This window comes from Aspergillus versicolor (genome assembly GCF_001890125.1).
Source record: "Aspergillus versicolor CBS 583.65 unplaced genomic scaffold ASPVEscaffold_6, whole genome shotgun sequence".
NCBI lineage: Eukaryota > Fungi > Ascomycota > Eurotiomycetes > Eurotiales > Aspergillaceae > Aspergillus > Aspergillus versicolor.
The window spans coordinates 1,628,999-1,649,200 of record NW_024467529.1 but is presented as its reverse complement, the minus strand read 5'-3'; the positions used below and the strand labels follow the sequence as shown (position 1 = coordinate 1,649,200).

The 20,202-nt window shown below is 49.4% G+C and overlaps 8 protein-coding genes across 8 annotated transcripts; 5 read left to right on the top strand and 3 right to left on the bottom strand.

Moving 5' to 3' along the window:
- Positions 1–576: 576 nt before the first annotated feature.
- Positions 577–2,931, bottom strand: eaf1 (MYB and HSA domain protein). The gene is made up of 2 exons (XM_040816254.1): positions 895–2,931; positions 577–835 (listed from the first exon to the last, which is right to left on the bottom strand). Exons 1-2 carry the CDS (start codon positions 2,687–2,689, stop codon positions 660–662), a joined length of 1,971 nt encoding a protein of 656 aa, XP_040669407.1. The 5' UTR covers positions 2,690–2,931; the 3' UTR covers positions 577–659.
- A 1,876-nt stretch (positions 2,932–4,807) lies between these two features.
- Positions 4,808–6,351, top strand: ASPVEDRAFT_54006 (putative 60S ribosome biogenesis protein Mak11; the record flags this gene model as incomplete). The annotated part of the gene is made up of 2 exons (XM_040814871.1): positions 4,808–5,731; positions 5,785–6,351. 2 exons carry the CDS (start codon positions 4,808–4,810, stop codon positions 6,349–6,351), a joined length of 1,491 nt encoding a protein of 496 aa, XP_040669406.1.
- A 241-nt stretch (positions 6,352–6,592) lies between these two features.
- On the top strand, positions 6,593–9,006 carry ASPVEDRAFT_43133 (translation initiation factor eIF2 subunit gamma). The gene is made up of 3 exons (XM_040812756.1): positions 6,593–7,462; positions 7,520–8,506; positions 8,589–9,006. The coding sequence occupies exons 1-3, from the start codon at positions 6,930–6,932 to the stop codon at positions 8,617–8,619; spliced, it is 1,551 nt and encodes a 516-aa protein (XP_040669405.1). The 5' UTR covers positions 6,593–6,929; the 3' UTR covers positions 8,620–9,006.
- A 336-nt stretch (positions 9,007–9,342) lies between these two features.
- ASPVEDRAFT_85081 (zinc metalloprotease) lies at positions 9,343–10,999 on the top strand (the record flags this gene model as incomplete). Its single annotated transcript, XM_040817645.1, has 5 exons — positions 9,343–9,357; positions 9,449–9,631; positions 9,701–10,447; positions 10,521–10,713; positions 10,767–10,999. 5 exons carry the CDS (start codon positions 9,343–9,345, stop codon positions 10,997–10,999), a joined length of 1,371 nt encoding a protein of 456 aa, XP_040669404.1.
- On the bottom strand, positions 10,903–11,872 carry ASPVEDRAFT_743999 (uncharacterized protein). The gene has a single exon (XM_040816252.1). The coding sequence runs from the start codon at positions 11,779–11,781 to the stop codon at positions 11,248–11,250; it is 534 nt and encodes a 177-aa protein (XP_040669403.1). The 5' UTR covers positions 11,782–11,872; the 3' UTR covers positions 10,903–11,247.
- A 386-nt stretch (positions 11,873–12,258) lies between these two features.
- Positions 12,259–13,060, top strand: ASPVEDRAFT_890556 (mitochondrial 54S ribosomal protein bL34m; the record flags this gene model as incomplete). The annotated part of the gene is made up of 2 exons (XM_040818494.1): positions 12,259–12,323; positions 12,368–13,060. 2 exons carry the CDS (start codon positions 12,259–12,261, stop codon positions 12,741–12,743), a joined length of 441 nt encoding a protein of 146 aa, XP_040669402.1. The 3' UTR covers positions 12,744–13,060.
- A 178-nt stretch (positions 13,061–13,238) lies between these two features.
- Positions 13,239–16,488, bottom strand: ASPVEDRAFT_85078 (putative zinc metalloprotease; the record flags this gene model as incomplete). The annotated part of the gene is made up of 3 exons (XM_040817644.1): positions 13,239–13,415; positions 13,471–15,542; positions 15,597–16,488. 3 exons carry the CDS (start codon positions 16,486–16,488, stop codon positions 13,239–13,241), a joined length of 3,141 nt encoding a protein of 1,046 aa, XP_040669401.1.
- Positions 16,489–17,361: 873 nt separating this feature from the next.
- On the top strand, positions 17,362–19,941 carry ASPVEDRAFT_134768 (uncharacterized protein; the record flags this gene model as incomplete). The annotated part of the gene is made up of 5 exons (XM_040807164.1): positions 17,362–17,523; positions 17,602–18,088; positions 18,142–19,141; positions 19,204–19,819; positions 19,867–19,941. 5 exons carry the CDS (start codon positions 17,362–17,364, stop codon positions 19,939–19,941), a joined length of 2,340 nt encoding a protein of 779 aa, XP_040669400.1.
- Positions 19,942–20,202: the final 261 nt, after the last annotated feature.

Below are 20,202 nucleotides of genomic sequence, written 5' to 3'. Positions count from 1 at the left end.
CCTCCCGCTTGAAGTGCTGCCATCATGGCGGGGTTGTTTGGGTTGCCATTTACGGAGGACATGTTCAAGTTCGGGGAATTGGATCCCTGTGGCACAAACTGAGGCTGGGTGTGAAATTGCTGCTGCGGTTGCTGTGGTTGCTGCTGGTTCTGTTGCTGCGGTGGTGGTTGCTGTTGCTGGAGAGGATGCTGGGGTTGTTGCTGTCTGGATTGCAGAATCCGTTGTTGTTCTTGGAGGCGATTAGCCTCTCGGATCACTCGGGCATTATCCGGCGACGTTTGCATTGGCATGTTCGGCCGGGGGTTATTATTTTGTTGCATACCAGATTGTGGCATCATCTTCATGGTCATTTGGTTGGGTGGCATCTGGCCATTTACAGGCCCACTATTTCCTTGCATCCCCTGGACTTGTGGCCGAGTCGGATTGATACCAACACCCTGTGGCACTCCGTTCGGTATTCCGTTCGGCGCTCCAGCGGAAACTCCGTTCGGTAAACCATTTGGTGCGTTTGTCGTTACAGACGGGGCGTTGGGGTTCTGAGGAACCGCGTTGGGAGTTCGCCCAGGAGCATTCATCATCTGTTGCTGGTTGGGCACTTGACCTGCACGGGCCGCAAGGTTTGCCTTCATACCACGTTAGACAAAACAGCATAACACAGTTTAGGTCAGGATACTCACCCTCTGCTGAGCAATCATTTGTTGGCGGTACTGCTCCTGTCTCTCTTGAAGTTTTAGTTCGCGTTCATGCTTCAAGCGACTGAACTCGGCGGGTGTCGAAATGGGAGGCTTTGGTTGGTTGGCTTCGTTAACTTTTCTTAACGAAGCAAGCTGGGAAGCTAGAAGTGAAGGAATAAAATTAGCCCCTTCCGAAGAACTCGCATGGCTCAATGCTTACCATGTTGTTGCTTTTGTAACATCGTCTCCCGCTTCTTAGCCAACTTCCTCATAGCGTCGAGAAGCGCCAAATGCTTAGAAGACCTCCTCCGGTCAACCCGGATGGGCTGTGTACCTCTCCTACGAATCAAAGGCATCGGCTGTTGGTTGCCATTGTTATTACCCTGTTGTTGCTGCTGCTGCTGCTGCTGCTGTTGCTGCTGCTGTTGGGCTGCCGCTTGTTGCTGTGCCATAACATTACGCTGGGCGGTATCGATCCTTTGATGATAGGCCCTGAAGTATGGTGTTTTGGACATTTCAGAAGGTAGGCCCTCTATTCCTGCCCAGCGCTCGAAACATTCCCAAGGTGTCCGCCTTTCCGCGCCGGATAAAAACTGAGATGACGGAGTAAGGCAGCTAGATATGAGTGACCAGTTGTACGAGTATTCCTCGACAAGGCTGCGAAGCTCCTCGTCTTCCGCGTAGGTCCACTGAGATGATTGTCTTGACTCCAAAAACCCAAGAGAGGGCATGGGGTACTCAGTTGGAGGTCTGAAAGGTTGGGCTGGGTGTATACGGTCGCGGATATGTTTATTTTCGGGCTGAAATAGGGCAACATTGGTTTGTTCAGGCGGTAAGTCTAGAACGGGATGCTCAGAACCGGAGCTGTATTGCGAATACTCATAGCGACTTCGTTTCCTTGCGGGCTCGTCCTCGGGAAACGATATCTTCCCCTGGGCGTATTTAGAAACAGGAAGAATATCGGTCTTCCAGGATGAATCTAAAGGTTGTTTGAAATTTGGAAATTGCGCACCTGGTGCTATTTCCATAGGGGTATAGATGGGTAACTCGTCCAGGAGTTTCTGTGCTGCCGGAGTCATATCCAGGGAGAAATTGAATTCATCAGAACCAAGCGAGAAAATCGCGGCTGGCGCAACTGTATCATGTAGATCATGCCGCGGCTCATCAGCGATACCTTCACTGAGTGAGTCCTCCTCAGTCGAAGGCACCAGATCGGGCGTAGGGTGGGAAAGTTCCATGGCCTCACTTCCCGGTTCTTCTGGAGGGGAAACCATCGTCATAGTTTGTGGCTCGACCTTCTTGTGGATTTCTTTTGGTGGGATCCTCGCTTGAACGCGCAACATCGACCGGGAATCAGGGTCACTGTGAACATACTCGGCACACCAATCAGCACAGCTCTTCGCTGCTGCCATTTTCCATTTACGTTCTTCTCTAAAATCCGTGCGCATCCATTTCATGTGGTCCAGGAGAACATCCCAGTGGGTACCCTGCCTAGGCGGTTCAGCGGAACGCTTCAGTTGACGCAATGGCCACCTATTGGCATTCTGAAGGTCATATATGCGGCGTAGAATGCGGCAATCCATCTGCTCCTGGTAGTCAAGAAGATAATTATTCGTCGATAAAGTTTTATGGGCTGAAGAGAGAAGGCCAGCCAAGGCTGTTCCTCGAGGTGGAGCGTAAGCCTTATTCTGGAACAAGGTGAAGAGATAGTCCTGTTCCTCATTCAGCCTGAGTAGATCGCCAGATTGCTGACGAATAAGATCCATCGCGCCATTCTTGTCGTGTTGTTGCTGCTGCTTGGGGAAAACAACAGTCGAAAGCTTGTTCCTCTCCTTCTCTCGCGCTCGTCGGTCCTTGAGACGCATCCTTGCAACAGAATCCACAGATCCCATATCGGTAGGTGTCCCAGTTGTGTGTAACTTTTCAACGGGCGAAACGGGCGTTTTCGGGGCCTCACCGAGGATCTCAGACACAGACTTGTGTCGAATCGCTCCTGAGGATACTCTAGTCGTCATTCTTTCTTGGGGAGGAACTACCAGAGCGGGCGGGCTTGTCTTCTTTGTCGGCTGAGTGATTGGCACTGCTTCCTTAACGAGGTTCTCTGGCTGATTCGATGCTTGAACAGGTGGTTCCTGGGGTTGAGCATTCGCCTCTTCTGCAAGTACTGTGGTCGACTCGGGTTTCTTGAGTTCGGATAGTACATCACCGGGCGCTGTTTCTGCAGCATCTTCCTCTGAAACTGCAGCTCCTGCGGTCGACGGAAGATCCTCTTGGATAACCTGATTTGCCAATGGACCAACCCCAGCACCGTCCTTGACCTGGCTCGCCAAAAGGGCATTTTGCTGGAGAGACTGCGCCTCCTCAAAGCGAAGCTGTTCATCAGGCGTAGTCGGGACGAAGCTTGATTGTCCTTGAGTAGCAGCTGTACGTTTAGGGCTAGCGGGCTTCCCAGTAGGCTCGGCAGTCTCTTCGGCGGGGCTTGTTGCTGGTGACGCCGCAGTTAGAGCGGGAGTGTTATTTGAGTACGGCCCTGCGGACGATGCAGGTGATAGGGGCTGTTCGGAGGCCTGGATGGGCCGTCCCGGAAGGGGAGACGGGCGTACATCATAGTGCGGCTTCGGCGAGGAAATAGCGGCTTGGTTTGGTGAAACCGCTTTGGATGGTTTTGTTTGATCGGTTGGCGGAATAGCGGTGCTGGAGTCCTGGGAGCTGCTAGGCGTTTCTGGCACAGAGGGAGCCACCTTGTGGCTAGGCTGCGAAGCTGGAGCATGCTCTACCTCTGGAGTTAAATCATCCGGCTTTCGCAATCCGTCGACAGTAATGTTGGGCGCGGGTTTAGGGATATACTTGGTGTCGAGCGGTTTCGGACTAGGATGAGGTGACTGCTTCTCTACTGTTTGCGCTGGCTTGACCGACTTGGGACCAGTGCCAGAGGATACTTGGGAACCAACTTCGGGTGTACGAGCATCTCCTCGCGGTGACGGGCTGGCCGGGACAGCATTGGAAGTCGCAGAGCTTGCGGATGGTGCAGCGGCCGGTGGCCCCTTCGTGTCTCGCGCCGGTGGTGCTGCATAACTGGGTAGGGTCGGGAGCGTGGCTTCATTGAAATAGCGACCTCTGAAAAATAATGAGCGAGGAATCGCGCATTACAGCGATAACCAAAAATCCACAAATAAAGAGAAGGCGTCCATAGATGATTAGATGCGATATGTTAACAAGTGACTTACTTTGTGATGTCGTTAGCATCAAGAAACGCTTGCTCCTTTTCCTGATACGCGGAGTCGGCGAAAGAGGTCTCGGTCGCGCCCGCGTACCCTACGGTCGCAAAATAGAGCTCGCTCAATTTGCGCTTCCGCGACAACAAACAACGTCTAAAATCTTTAGTGAGCGATGGAATCAAATCGCAAAGCGTATAGAAATAGAAATAATCGATGGGAAAAATTAATACTCACGCGATCTCATCTTGCTTAGACCGAAGAAGCTCTTCCCGGAGCATCGAGTCTAATTCAAGCACACAACATCCGATTAACGCGCTGAAAGTAAGGGGAATAGGTTGAGCGAAGTCATCCAGGTGGAAAAAATCGCTCGAAAAAGATAAGAAGGATGTGGTTGTGTTGTTATGCGATGCAAGAGAGTCGACACGAAGATGGCACTGTGAAGGGATTTTTGGGGAGTTGGGAGTTCGGGTTGTGGTTGGTTGACTGGAAAGCTTTTTGNGTACCGGGAGCAGCGAGAGCAGGTATGGGGGAACCTTAGAATACAGGTATGCTGAGACTCTTATTATTTCTTACGGGTATTATCTCATGGTGTCGCGGCAGTTAAGTATCTTTCATTCAAATGTACGTCCCAGAGTAAAGGGAGGTTTTCACTCTACGATTGAGCATTAATGTGTCCCTGATAATCAAGTTTTGATGTGGTTGACGCGATAGTGATCAGATTCTTGGGGTCTTCTTGGGGAGTTGTCGATGCCTGGGGCGACAATGCCAAGACAAGAGCATCCGAGCTCCTCTCACCGCTCGTGGAAAGACGAGAATGTCTGGCAGAAAAAAAAAAGTTGCCCGCTGTTTGATGCTCTGCAGTCAACCAACAAACCACCTTTTTTTATCATTTCTTTGCTTAATACAACCTCAAAGATGGCAAAACGCAAGAGAGACGAAGCTGCTAAGGAATCACAACCCTCAAAACTTACCAAATCTTCAAAGGAGACAGAATCAGTGTCATCCGAACACAATGCCGCCGCCATCACCCTTCAGATAGTCACTGGCTCGTATGAGCGAGTGCTACATGGATTCACGGCATCCATCTCCTCAGCCTGCTTTGCGGCAGGCGAAAGCAAACAGCCTTCAGACGGTTCTTCTCATGTTCAATTTGTGGATACTTTCTTATTTGAGGCACATTCCTCTGCAATTAAATGCTTAGCTTTGTCCCCGCCGCCCAAGGCAAATTCTACTGAGCCTCCGAAGGTCATCCTGGCTAGCGGTGGTAGTGATGAGCGCGTCAATCTTTATACACTTTCCGCGGTCCCTCCAACAGTGAATGAGCATTATCCAACTGTACCCACGCTCGCGGGAAACAAAATCCTCGAGAATCCTAAAAACAAAGAGCTTGGAGCATTGCTACACCATTCGGCTCCCATTACCGCTCTCAGTTTCCCAACACGGTCGAAATTGTTGGCGTCTGCGGAGGACAATACGATCTCTGTTAACAGAACTCGAGATCTGTCCGTTGTTTCCAACATCAAAGCCCCGCATCCAAAGGTCCAAGGCAGACCCAGTGGTGACACCGCGCCTCCCGGGGGCTCTCCATCCGGCGTCAACGACTTTGCTGTGCACCCTAGTATGAAACTCATGCTGAGTGTTGGAAAAGGAGAGAAGTGCATGCGACTCTGGAACTTGGTCACGGGTAAGAAAGCCGGGGTGCTGAACTTCAACAGAGAGATTCTACAAGGCGTCAAGGAAGGCAGGTGGAGCACTGGGGAAGGGAGAAAGATTGTATGGAACACAAAGGGAGAGGAGTTTGCAGTAGCATTCGAATGGGGCGCGGTACTGTTTGGAGTTGTAAGTTTACCATCGCCATGGTGGCCTAGCGAAGTGATCTAACCAGTTTACAGGACTCGACGCCGATTTGCAGGATATTCCCTAGTCCTAGAAGCAAGCTACATGAAATAAAATACGTTTCGGTTGGCTCAGGGGACGATGATGAATTGATCGCCGTCTCGACGGAAGATGGGAGGGTCATCTTCTATTCAACCAAAAATTTACGAACCCCAGACGAGGGTGATGAATCGCCCATTCCGTACGCCGAGCCAGTTGCTCAACTCGGAGGAAAATCTCAAGGTTTCCCAGGAAGAGTGAAAGATTTTGATTTCCTAAACCTGGAAGGGCAGTCAGGTGCCAAAAGTGATGACCTTGTGGTCGTTACGGCAAATAGCGAGGGTATCGTTCGTGTTTGGCGATTGCTCGGATCCAAGTTGCGCGATGCTGTTGCAAAGCAGTCCAGCGATGCAAAGGATATTCAAATAGGGAGTCTTCTGGGCTCTTATGAAACAGGAAACCGAATTACTTGCATGAAGGCATTCGTCATGATGCCGGAGGAAGATCCAACTTCCGACGATTTTGAGTCGTTTGGAGAGGAAAGTGAAGAGGAGTCTAGCAGTGAGGGCAGTGATGATGAATAGTAGTGAGCAAAAAAAATTGCTACAAATTAGTCCGTTGTATATACCCAACTCGTGTTTGTTGAAGAGTGTAAATTATGAATATGAGTATGAAAAGTCAAAAGTGTATTCAGTGTCCATAGAACCCTCCGATCAACTTATTTCATATGTATGTATATACGATACCGCTAGGCATGAAAATATACATCAAAGTGAGTCACACGGAAAGCCACCGCCAATGAAGCAACTCAACCAGCACCAATCCTTCCAGAGAAGAAAGGATACCAAGAAATTGAAAATACCAAAGGGCATCGAAAGAAAAATATAACTGCAGCTGTCCTATAATCCCCGCAATCGCGCAAAGGGAGCAGCCCAAGTAGGGAAACGCAGTCCAAAGAAAGCAACTGCCGCCGCTCACCGCCTACTCGCTCTCCACTGCACAAATCCAACACCCCACTAAACTCGGTGCAAGCCTAAAGATCGTATCGCCTCCGTCGATTTGCAAAACCAGCAAATTTCATCGAACAACCTCTCGACTTCCACGCTCCCACACCCTCCTATACCCCCCCCTTTTCCTCCGAGCCCCGTTGTCGAGTGCAATCATGGCTGCCAACGGTGATTTTTCAGACGAGGAGTCTCAGCACGGCTCCCCAATTTTGAATGCCAACGGTCACGATGATATCGAAGACCAAGAGCCTCTTGACCAGGACGAGAAGCCCCTCAAGTCCGCGATGAAGCAGTCGGACTCTACACCGCCAGTGTCTCAGCCGAAACGACCAGAGCTACCGGAGCAGCCCGACCCAGCCACTCTCGACCTGACCACATTAACTCCCCTGTCACCGGAAATTATTGCCCGCCAGGCTACGATCAACATCGGCACCATCGGCCACGTCGCTCACGGAAAGTCAACGGTGGTGAAGGCTATCTCAGAAGTCCAGACTGTCAGATTCAAGAATGAGTTGGAACGAAACATTACCATCAAATTGGGTTACGCCAACGCGAAAATCTACAAGTGCGACAACCCCGCTTGCCCTCGGCCGACATGCTTCAAGAGTTATAAGAGTGAGAAGGAGGTCGACCCACCCTGCGAAAGAGATGGATGCTCTGGTCACTACCGTCTCTTAAGACACGTTTCGTATGTAGCAGCCGGTTCCCAAGTCAGTGATAGGTCACTAACCTAGGTTCAACGCAGTTTCGTTGACTGCCCCGGTCACGATATTCTTATGAGTACCATGTTGTCAGGTGCCGCCGTCATGGACGCTGCTCTTCTTTTGATTGCCGGAAACGAAACTTGCCCTCAGCCCCAGACCTCAGAGCACTTGGCTGCTATCGAGATCATGAAGCTTAGCCACATTATCATTCTTCAAAACAAGGTGGATTTGATGAGGGAAGATGGAGCCTTGCAGCATTACCAGTCGATCCTTAAATTTATCCGTGGAACAGTCGCTGACGGTTCTCCCATCATCCCGATTTCCGCGCAACTCAAGTACAACATCGATGCCGTAAACGAGTACCTGGTCTCACATATCCCCGTTCCTGTTCGTGATTTCACAGCCTACCCCCACATGATGGTTATTCGATCCTTCGATGTGAACAAACCAGGCGCGGAAATTGATGAGCTGAAGGGTGGTGTTGCTGGTGGTTCCATCTTGACTGGTGTGTTGAAGGTGGATGATGAAATTGAAATTCGACCTGGTCTTGTAACCAAGGATGAAAATGGCAAAATCCAATGTCGCCCCATCTTTTCGCGTGTCGTATCGCTCTACGCCGAACACAATGACTTGAAATTCGCTGTTCCCGGTGGATTGATCGGTGTTGGTACTCGTGTTGACCCGACACTTTGTCGTGCTGACCGTCTGGTTGGTTTCGTTCTTGGCCACCGTGGACGACTGCCCGCCATCTACACTGAACTCGAGGTTAATTACTTCCTGTTGCGCCGACTCCTGGGTGTCAAGACCGCCGATGGCAAGCAGGCCAAGGTTGCCAAGCTGGCCAAGAACGAAGTTCTCATGGTTAACATCGGCTCTACGGCTACTGGTGCGAAAGTTATTGGTGTTAAGGCGGATGCTGCTAAGCTGAGCTTGACTAGCCCGGCTTGTACCGAAGTTGGCGAGAAGATTGCCATTAGTCGAAGAATCGAGAAGCACTGGCGTCTAATCGGTTGGGCCAACATTGTCGCGTAAGTCTACTGTCCCTGCGTTGGGACCCCTACAGCCTTGCCCCAACCTCCTTTCAGGATGCGTCTATCTAACCCTAAATAGTGGTAACACCCTTGAACCCATTGTCAACTAAGATAAGGATACTTGATGTCAAGTTCAGGTCAGGCCTCGGGAGGGGATTACGAAGGAAAACGAGGCCGTCTTTGCCAGGGAAACCTGGTAATAGGGGTCAAAAGAGGAAGAGGCGTTGTGGTTATAATGAGCACATCAGACGTCATGTCGAATAGAGAACGTTTGAAGGTCTACTTGTCACTTCTTCTGCCCGCTGGAAGCTCAAAGACAAGAACGCGTGGGGTTCTTCCATGCAGGTCGGCCCGTTGAACGGTTCGCGAAACATGGGCGCCTTATCTATAGCGGGTTGATTGGATGATCAAAAAGACAGGCAGAAGGATGCAGTAGAGACGGCCACTTCTTTTGACGAGTGTTATGACGCTGTTCTGTTTTCAGGGGTGGGAAAAAACTTGTTTATATTGTGCCTATCGCATTCTTGATTTCGACTTCTATGGACAGTTAGACGAGCTATTCAAGGGGATTACGAAATGCAACGAACTTAGATGAGAATAATGGATGTCGTTGTAGGGCCATGATTGATTAATTGGTCTGGATATAGAAATCAACATATCCGTACCTAGATGTCTTGCAGACGGCCGCGCTCCGCTGTGATGATCTGCAGCGGAGGGTGACTAATATTTAAGGCTGCATCACTGACGACTTGTCCGTGTCCTCCAGGCTGTCCTTTGTCCCCTTCAACACAACACCTTGCAAATACCCCCGCTGTTGTGCGGCCAGTTTCATGATGTGGGTACTTGATGTAAGTATTCAAACTTCAGCCGTGTCTATTCGAAAAGCCTTTCGTGGGCGGTTTTGATGCAAATTCCTAATGACGATCGTGGCTATTCTAGCAACTGGCGCGTCTTCTGGACCGCCCTCTCTTCCCATGGAAGAACGTTCTCGTCGGCTTTTCGCTGGGTCAATTTGTCCTTGAAGGACTTCTGTCGCTGCGTCAATACAAGGTTCTACAGCGCACCAAACCCCCAAAGGTCCTTGAGGCCGAAGTCTCTCAGAAGGTTTATGATCAGAGTCAGGTAAGCTTTCAACTGCTTCGCATCAAAAACCGGCCCATATCGACTGACGTTGTTTGTTTCACAATCTAGTCGTACGGTCGCGCAAAGGCCAAGTTTACTTTTCTTTCTGGTTTATATGGTCAAATCCAGAATCTTGCGTTTATCTACGGTGATGTCCTCCCCAAGATATGGGGGGTCAGCGGTCTCTTGTTGGCACGATACCTTCCGGCTCGGTTCCAGGGCGAGATCCCGCAGACTCTGCTATTCATTTTTGGATTCAACCTGATCAGTACTGTTCTTTCTCTCCCGGTTTCCTACTACAACACGTTTGTGCTTGAGGAGAAGTTTGGCTTCAACAAGCAAACGGTCAAGCTCTGGATCTCCGACATGCTAAAGGGTCAAATGCTGGGTATCGTTCTTGGCGCGCCCATCATCAGCGCCGTGCTCAAGATTGTTCAAAAGACCGGCAACTCGTGCTTCTACTACCTCTGGCTGTTTGGTGTCTTCGTTCAAGTGTTCGCCATTACCATTTACCCGATTGTCATTCTACCCCTGTTCAACAAGCTATCTCCTCTCGAGCCCGGCGCGATTAAGACTGGCGTTGAAAACTTGGCCAAGAAGCTGAACTTCCCGCTCCAGGAACTGCACGTTATTGATGGAAGCAAGCGGAGCGCACACAGCAACGCATATTTCTATGGTCTCCCTTGGAAGAAGCACATTGTTATCTACGATACTCTGATTGAGAAGAGCAAGCCCGAGGAAGTTGTCGCTGTTTTGAGCCATGAGTTGGGCCATTGGAGCCTTAGTCACACCACCAAGCTTTTCGGTATTGCTCAAGTATGTTTGCTTTTTTCACCTTTACTACCAATTTATGCGAACTTGCAGAGCTCATAGCTGACTTTTAATTCAGTTCCACATGTTCTACATCTTCGCACTTTTCTCGGCCTTTGTGAACAACAGTTCACTTTACCAGTCTTTCGGATTCCACCATGAGCATCCCATCATGATTGGATTCCTCCTGTTTTCTGATGCCCTTGCCCCCATGGATGCTGTCGTCAAGCTCCTAATGAACATCCTTAGTCGCAAATTTGAATTTGAAGCCGGTATGTACTTAAGATATCAAGTTTCGCTGATCCTGAATGCTAACCTTTTAAAGACGCATTTGCTGTGAACCTTGGATATTCAGAGGAGCTTTCCCAGTCCCTCCTCAAGCTTCAGATCCAGAACCTGAGCACCATGGATGCAGACTGGATGTATGCCAGCTACCACTACTCTCACCCCATTCTCCCCGAGAGACTCAAGGCTCTAGGCTGGGAGGGTGGAAAGGTCACGGACTTCAAGGACCAAGATGATGAGAAGCCTGTCAAGGCTAGCGACCGAGAGCTCTAAGATGATAGCTTGATGAAACGTTGAATCTGTTTCACCTTGTTGAGATTTGCAACAAGGAAACTTATTTGGATATCAAACGTTACCTTATCAGTAAAAGAAATTGAATGAGATAAAAGATGCCGTCCAATAAATTAAGGAAATGATTGAATTAACCTTGAAGCCCTAAATCTATGCCCAAATATGCGCCTTCATGCTTTTTGAACCCAGTAAGTCTAGTCTAGTAAATCGAACCCGTCATAACGAAGGTTCTACTCGTCTGCCTCCTTCAGTTTCGCTTTCTTCTCAGCTTTCCTCCGTTCTTTCTTCAGCTTCTTTCTTTCCTCCTTATCTAGAGTCCCCGCTGCATTCCCCTCGTCTGCAGCCTCTGTATTATCCAACTCCATTGCCTCCTCACCTCCGACGTTAACATCATTTCCTTCAACTCCCTGTTCCTGTTCGAACTGCTTCTTGTCCTCCCATGACCCTTCCCCATTTCCACTTTGTGCCTGAGCTTGAGCCTGCGCACCCTCCTTCATTTCCGCGATTGCCAAATCCCTACCCAACACCTCCCCCGCAAGCCCGGCCTGCACGCGCTTCAAATTATGTAGGATTATGTTCGGCGCTGCAGCTGTTGTTCGTGATACAGGGCCATGCTCACTAATTCCGGCATTTGGTTGTAGCGCTGGGTCTGTGGTTGCGCGGTCCAAGTATGCGGCCAGGAAGTCGTGTGCGACTGACTGGGAGATAGGTTTCGATGAGAGAATCGTTGTGGGCGGTAGTGGGGTAGGATCTTGCGCGGACATTTTGTCTTGATTTTTTTTTTTTTTAAAAAAAAAAAAATCTTTTGCGGCTGTAGTTTTTTCTTGCGGCGTTTGCCGTTTGGCGGTTTGAACTTTTGTAGATGCGGCAGTTGGGATAATGAATAGGGCTTTGGATATAGACTTTCGGGGGAGATGCGATAATGAGAGGTAGATTCGAGGATATTTCAGTAAAGGCGGCTTCTAATTGAGTATCCCACAAAGCGTGTAAGTGTAAGTTGAGTGATATCGTGTGGTAGCAGGGTCATGGGTTGGGGACTTCGAAAAAAAGTTCGATGCCGGAGATGGCACGTGCACCGGCCCTGGAGTTGATCACCGAATTTTGACCCTTCAACCTTGAAACAGCCAACCCAGTCCGGAGTAAACAACTCGCCTCCTCACGAGCGAAGGCTCCCTCGTCGTCTTTGCTTCGGTCCTCGATTTGATTAACCTTTTTAATCCACTTACATACCACTAGCCACCATGCTCTGCCTCCGGTGCAGGGCAGCTCCCTCTGCGCTCAGGACAGCTACGTCCTCGATAACGAAGTACGCCGCAACAGCCTCAACCCGTATATCTCACCAATAAACAGCCTACTAACATCCCATTCCTTGACTTACAGACAAGCTATCCCCGCGCTCTCTCCCCTCACCTCGCTCTCGCGCGCGTCACAATCCCGACCCTTCTCCCTCGCAACATCGACCATCGCTCCCACACGACCAACTCTCTCCGCGCTCCCAAGTCAATCACAACAGCCCCAATCACTCGCTCCAGTCACCTCCGCAATCGCCCAGCAATCCCGCTCGTTCTCTGCTAGTTCCTCTCTAGCTGGAAGGCGCTCCACATACAACCCGTCGCGCCGGGTGCAGAAACGCCGCCATGGGTTTCTTTCGAGGCTGAGGACTAAGTCCGGGAGGAAGATTATTGCGCGGCGGCGCGATAAGGGCCGGAAGAGCATGAGTTGGTGATCTTTCTTCTTAGTTGCTTCGTTCCAGGCTTGCGGATTAGACTGGATAGATGGATGGATGGGATGGGATTATTGTATATCTACCTGTTGAATCGACTGCTCGGTTTCTGTTGACGAGGTCTGACTTGACTCGCCTGCTTCATCTGGGAAACCAAGGTGTGATGAGTGAGGGATGGGTTTGTTGGATCGCTCGAAAGAAGACGAGGGCCTGCTGTCCTCTTTGTATCATATTTTAATATACAAATCAAGAGTACGATAGAACTGGAATATATCGGCCGGCTATGTACATTGGATTTGTCGGCGTCTAGTTCCGGATTTAACTATGCAATGCCAAAAGGCACGTCTATAACAGCTGGACTGAGCATTACATACAGTATTTGAATTTGACAAGCAACTTCTTCAGGATTGTACTTGTGAGGACAGGTTTGTTCTATACAGAAGGCAGCAGCAATACTTACTAACCTAAACCAACCACATTCCGAGTCATAAAACATTACTAGTCATCATCTTCAGAGTCTTCCTCCGATCCGGACTCATCCTCCTCGTCGTCGTCATCGTCATCGTCATCGTCATCCTCGTCATCTCCAATCTTGAGTCCATAGTCGTCTTCGAATTCTTTTAGCGGTTGCACCTTCGGGGAGAACCCGGATCCCTTCAGACCCTTTTCTATAGCCTAATAGATATTGTTAGTTGTTTTCATTTATAGCCTTCTATACATAATAGCATACCTCTTCAAGCACAGTCGTGCAGGTAATCACGATATTGGCAGTTTCCGGAGCGAAAAGGGGTAGGATGATCTCGCGCAGCGCCTTCTTGATATCCTCGACATTAATGTCGCGTACTTGTCGGAGTATTCTCTCTTTGTAGTCGGTGGGCAGAGCCCGCACAACTTGTCGGATAAAGCTCCCCTGAGCCGCAGAGGCAGTGGTCACTTGCTCGTTTGCGAAGCTGACTACGATGCTGCTGATTGAACCCTCAAGCATCAACGGGTCAAATGGAGTTTCCCCAGAGAGATGGGCCTCTACGATCTCCTTGCTTGATTCAAATGCCTTGTGGGCATTTGGAGAACGATAAACGTCGAAGTTCACGAACCCTGTGTCGATGTTGTATGCAAAGTTTGTGCCATAAGCCAGTCCCTTGCCGCGGACGGCAACCCAGAGAGGGCCCTCCACGGCATTCATATACGCAATTGCCACTAGGAGTGCGGGGAGTTTGGGATCATCGTACGAGTCAAGACCGCGGGCTGTGGCATAGGCAAAGGATGAGTCAATAGTAGGCATGGGAACGACGTGCGCTTCGCCGCCTAGTTTCTGGCCTGCCGGGCTGAGTAGAGACCTTCTAGCTGTGATGGGCTTGAGAGGTTTACTGGCACCAAGCCGGTCAACAAACGAGTTCCAGGCTGAGACTGGGTGAGATAGTTTCTCAAGATCAGCGATGACGAGGATTCGAATGTTTTCGAATTGGAAAAGGGCATTTCTGATCTCCTCCATACGGGAAACAACCGTTTCCGGTTCCTCTGCCAACAGCTTCTTGATTCTCTTGAGGTATCGTGCTTTTACTAGAGTACTGCGCGCGCGGACAATGGACTCGGCCGCATAGTGAACCATGACATGGACGGCTGCAAGCATGTCATCACCGTTCCGTTTAGCATCAGGGACATCGGAAAGAAGTCTGCTTGTAATGGTTCTGAGCCTTTCGACGTCGAAGATTGAGTTCCAGGAAAGCTCCTGTAGCCAACCAATTGCTGTGTTGTACTGCTCTAGCTCAACCTGGAAGGAAATGCGTAGCATTTCCGAGTTACCAAGGCCTCTAGCACCCTCTATGGTATACCCGACAGTGTCCCGTTCCAATTCGACGACGACCTGCTCAAAATCGATGGTCTTACCATCACGCTCGACAGGCAGATTAAAGAAGGCCTCCATATACACGGACAAAAGCGGACGTAGCTGCACTGGCACAGACTGCGCCGAGATGAGAACCGATAGTTGAACAAAGCTGCTAGGAATATGCTCAAAGTGAATGAATGCGGGCAAATCTGACCCATCAGCATCCACAATTTGCTGAGCTTTGTTGTCTTGACGGCCGAGTTGTAGGGCAGCCCCGGATCTGGCGGTTGTAGTTTCCACGAAATGAATGGACTCTATTCCAGGTATTTTGAAGCTCTCCAACATTTCTGTTGGGATCTCCTTGTCATTATCGGCCTTGGCTTTTTCAAGCTTTTCAGCGAGTTTTTTCAAGCCTTCGTCGCCGAGCTGGCTTTTTTGCGCCGCAACACGAGCTTCCTCCTCCTTCTTCAAACTCTCGGACATCTTTGAAGAAGGGACTCCTAGGATGGTGACATGAGGTGCATCGGCGACCCACCTTCGAATGAATTGGCGCCAATCGTCCTGCGTCCATTTTTCCAAAATGTCGTACTCCTTCAAGGAAGTAACATCGAGCAAGGTCGAGCCATCCTTCTTTCCGAAGAGGAAATCTGAAATGACATATTCTGCAAACGACGAAGCGGAGCTTTCCGTGGAAAACTTCCATGTCCTCTTTTGGCGATCAATGCACTCTTGTAGATAATTCATATCAAGATCTTTGTTCATCGCCTCTTTTAGGACTTCAAAAAATCGCTTCTCAACTTGAGCTAGCTTCTCCGTCTCTACACTGGTCAAAGTGAAGCGAATTTCGAGGCTAGGGCGATCGTCTGTTGCATAGTAGACACCCGTTGCAAGCTGTTCTCTTTCGACGAGGATATTATCCAAGAGAGCCGCGGATGAGCCAGCCAGGTAGAGAAGGGTAATGTTGACAGCGCCGGCTATGAAGTTGTCAACATTCGTTCAAAACATAATTTGAAAATTTGATAACTTACTTTGCACAGGGTCGGTACAATCTGGTCCCAGAAAACGAATCTCTATCTCTCCATAGGACTCGTCTTCTTCCGGAAATTCTACCGTCTTGACTACTGACTGGGACAACGGTGGGGCCTGTTTTGAATCAATCCAGGGTCGTTTGAACGGAGAATCCGGACTTGGAATGACGTCAAGAATGGTGTCCTCGAAGTTATCCAGTGTCTCCAGCAAGTCCCCATGATCGGCTTCACCGGTGATAATCAAACATAGATTCTTGGGTTGGTACATTTCACGGTGGAAGGCCCTGATTCTCTCAGCTGTGAGGACTCGCAACTGCTCCATCATTCCTCCAGTCTCGTAGCGGAAACCTACCCCATCAGGGTAGGTCAAGCGGCGCGCTTCCAAGTCAATAAGCTCGGCAGCATTGTTCTGGACTCCCTGCATTTCCGAATACACAACACCGGCATCGTTACCAGTACCATCAATATGATGAACCTCGGTGTAGCAGCCTTCATCTGTCAAGGTTGGTGCAATCACATGTTCCAAGTAGACGGGTAGCATGCGCGAGAAGGCTTCCCAGCCCGCGGTGTCCAGAGTGTATGCTGTGTGGTCTGTGGCTGTCCAGGCATTTGTATTCGAGTAGAATCGCGTGGCAAGTTTGTCAAGAAATCCCTTGTATCTATAGTTCCGTGATCCCATGAAGACAAGGTGCTCTAGAGTATGAGGAGCACCGGAGTCATCATGGATCTCTGTCGCCAGAACAAAATAACCATTCACTTTAGGTCCTTTTTGGTCAATGACAACCACCGTCATGCCCGTTCTCTGCGATTCATATTGGACAAACTCGCTAGGTGAGTAGTCTGGTTTGAACCTTTGGAGTAATTTAAAGTGGCTTGCCCGAGACGCAGGCATTTTGGCGAATATTGAGAGACTTGAAATATTTAAAGGAATTAGAGGTGGTGTAGACGGTTTAGAGAGGGAGAATCTGGACGAGAAGAAGATTAGTTACTTGAGTAGAGGATATGTCGTTTAATCTATTAGCCAAAATAGGATTCGAATTTTAAACTAGCGAGCAACAAGATCGTAAAAGCGAAACAAAGATGAAGAAATCTTAATAGAAAAGATTTGAAAAGTACATCAAGCTTCTAGATGAGCTTATCCAACATGCATGTGGGCAATGGCGGGGCGCCCTCTATGTATCGGGTCACGACTCACAGGGTTCGAGCAAACAGCGCCCAAGCCAGGCTTTGCGAGAGGAAGCGGGAAAACACGATGATCCCTGATATTAATAAAACTGGCTATTCTGTTGTTGCGGACGATTGCTGTACTTGGAGGGATATTTCTCGGCCCAGGGAAGCGTATTCCAGTGAGGGTTTAGTTTGTCTTCCAGATCACCGTTCCAACGGAGCTGAGGCGACCCTTCGATCACCCGGAAACAAAATATCCCAAGGATTAGTGCTTTGAGGCCTCCGAGAATGAATATCGGCGGTGCTGAAAGAACCCCTCCATGCGGCACAAATTCCACTTTGTTTGCTCCCAATTGGGGGAAGGCGGTCAGCACCAAAGCTCCGCAGTCACATGGCTGCTATGGTTCGAGAGCTTGCTTCCTTCTCACCTTGATGCTGGTCAACCAAGCACTTGGGCAGGCATTTTTGCTCAAATCGGGTCGTTTACTGATACCTTTGCGCTGGAGACGTCCCTAAAAGCGCATATTGACCTCCATCTCTCTATGTGGTGGTCTCGGCCCCTCTCAAAATCAAACCGCGTTAAAAGACACGATTCAACATGGCAACCCAACCATCGGAGAATGAGATATGCAATGTGATTTTAGATTTCGCCGCTGAGAGCACATATCCGGACTCGGAGAATATTGTAGCAGCAAAGCTTCCCTCATCGGCGATTTCGAAAGAATTGGAGCTTATTACGCAGGCCAAAGACCAGGTGAAGGTAGGAGACGTGACCAGCTCTGGTCTTGAATACCCAAGTATTAGTTGCCAACAGTTTTCTGACTATCTTGATAATTAGACAGAAATAAGTTCACTAAGTCGGGATAATGATTTTGCTATCGACGATTGGATTTCGCAGGCCAAACAGCTTCATGCAGACCTCGAACGGTCTCGACTCACTGCGCGGGAAATTGTAAAGCAGCATGAAGTCACGAAGCCGCTACAGTTAAAGGTTGAGGATGCAGCTGCAAAGGTTGATCTAGTCGAAAAAGAAATTGTATTCAACCAGGCTGTGACGGACACGCTGGTAGAGGTTCAGGGCCTCTGTCAACGACTCGGTGCCACGCGAGCCATTTGTCAAAATGGCCAAATTACGGCTGCGATTGACAATCTAGAGACGATCGAACGTTCCATAAACCTAGACAGCTGTTTCAAGCATGCTAATGTAATGACTTTATTGTCGGAAAACCTTGCGGAGGTGCGACGAGAAATTGTGGGCCTGCTCTATACTCGCTGGAACAAACACTTGGAGCTTGACCAAAAGCAGGGAACACTGACAATTTCTGGTAGGTCGTTTACAGTCTTAACCGATGGACAACATTACTAAAAAAAAGGACAGTCGAGGCTCTGGAAGAGACCATCTCCGCTTTAGCTCGCTTGGATGAGCTGTCTGCAGCGAGCGACAAATTCCAGAAAGACTTGTTTCTCGACATTCTAGATCCCATATTACTTCCTAACATGGGTGGCTACATTCATGGGATCCGTGTCGAGGAATCATCAATTGTTATCAATCCCGAGCCATCGCCTGCCTCGGTTTCAGACGTCCTGGACTATATTGCCAGAATATTTAGCTTCCTTCGCCACTCTCTACCTGATTCCATCCTAACCTCTCTTTCCGACTCATTCATCCCCGCAGTTTCATCAAAGATTATATCTCACTGGCTGTCGTCTGCGATACCTACGGAACTCGATGGTTTGGACGAGTTTGAAGCCACCCTAAACCACGTCCTCCAATTCACCAAAACCATAAAGTCGCTTGACTGGCACGGCCAAGAGGAACTGGTTTCCTGGGCCAACCAAGCCCCACGTCTGTGGCTCACGAGGCGAAGGGTTGACTCTCTAGACCAGGTTCGACAGGTGCTCGCTGCGAGCAAATGGGACACACGGCAAGTAGAAAGAGTCGAAAAGAGGCAGGTTTCTGAAACAGACGAGGTATTATTAGACAATTCAACCTCAGATGACTGGGATGCCGGCTGGGACGACGAGAAAGAAGAAGAAACCGCAAATAACGCCGACGAAGATGTCAGCGCCTGGGGGTTGGACGACGATACGGACGATACGAAGGCTACGAAGCCGTATATTTCAGATGCTGATGAAGATGAAGCCGGGGATGCTTGGGGGTGGGCAGAGGACGACGAAGATGATCAAGCTCCAGCAGAAAAAGCCGCGCCGAAGAAAGTAACTGCAGAACAACCTGTCAAAGACAATGAAACAGGAACCCGGACCAATCCCAAGGAGATAACATTGAGGGAGAATTATACGATTACCGATGTACCTGATTCTATAATCCGAATTATCCGGCAACAAATCTCAGACTCTGAGACCATATCCAAACCTCCGTATGTTTTTTTTTAAACCCCTTGAGTCAGCACCTAACTAGCTAACACAGCATACCAACCAGGCACTCTAACACGCTCGTATCGTCCTCGGGTGCTGGCCTTCTTGCTCTGCCAACACTGATACTTGCTATGTTCAAGGCAACAGCGCCGTCATTTTATGGTATCAAGCTCAATGCGGGCCAGATGTATCTTTATAATGACAGTCTATATCTCTCGGACCAAGTACGCCAGGTCGCCGATGACCATCAGCTCTCAAGGCTCCATGGCGACATCGATGCACTGGAAAAATTTGGCAAATTGGCATATAGCAAAGAAATGCAGACACAGCGAACCATCCTTGCAGACCTCTTAGATGGTGCACAGGGGTTCATTCAGTGCTCTGAACAGCCTTTTCTTGGGGAGTGTGAAAACGCTGTGAGCGCAACGGTGGATCGGGTGCGGGATGTTTACAAAGAGTGGCAGCCTATCCTCTCACACTCAGCGCTGCTCCAAGCCATTGGGTCTCTGGTATCTACCGTAACCGACAAGATTATCATTGATGTCGAGGATTTGGGTGATATATCTGAGTCGCAGTCTCAGAAGCTGGTTTCCTTCTGCAATCAACTCTCAAGGCTAGAAAATCTGTTTATGCCTCAGGCTTCGGACAACGCTGAGCCGGTACCCATGACCGCCGTTTACGTGAGAAACTGGCTGAAGTTCCAGTATCTGATTAATATACTCGAAAGCTCGCTGGCGGACATCAAATTTCTGTGGGTGGAGGGGGAGTTGTCCCTCGAATTCTCAGCCGGCGAAGTTGTTGATTTGATTGAGGCACTTTTTGCAGAGTCGGACTACAGACGGAAGGCGATCGCGGAGATCAAAAGGGTCTCCAAGGGCCTATAATGTATATAGAACGTTGAAGCATGTATATCTTTGATAGCGTGTTGGGTTGTTCTTCCAGAGTCCAGATCGAGTACATACTATGCGGGGAATCTTCCGCACTTGGCGCAAATGGCCGCATCGCCCACCGTAATTTTTTTCCTATTGCCAAGCGGAGATTTTTCTGTTTCTGCCCGCGATTG

What these genes read in the sequence shown, in the direction of transcription:
- ASPVEDRAFT_743999 (XM_040816252.1), bottom strand. Translation starts at nt 11,781, where the DNA reads ATGTCCGCGCAAGATCCTACCCCACTACCGCCCACAACGATTCTCTCA.
- eaf1 (XM_040816254.1), bottom strand. Translation starts at nt 2,689, where the DNA reads ATGACGACTAGAGTATCCTCAGGAGCGATTCGACACAAGTCTGTGTCT. An exon ending in GTTACAAAAGCAACAACATG is followed by an intron (nt 836 to 894) that starts GTAAGCATTGAG and finishes CTTCACTTCTAG; the next exon opens with CTTCCCAGCTTGCTTCGTTA.
- ASPVEDRAFT_43133 (XM_040812756.1), top strand. Translation starts at nt 6,930, where the DNA reads ATGGCTGCCAACGGTGATTTTTCAGACGAGGAGTCTCAGCACGGCTCC. An exon ending in CGTCTCTTAAGACACGTTTC is followed by an intron (nt 7,463 to 7,519) that starts GTATGTAGCAGC and finishes GGTTCAACGCAG; the next exon opens with TTTCGTTGACTGCCCCGGTC. An exon ending in GGTTGGGCCAACATTGTCGC is followed by an intron (nt 8,507 to 8,588) that starts GTAAGTCTACTG and finishes AACCCTAAATAG; the next exon opens with TGGTAACACCCTTGAACCCA.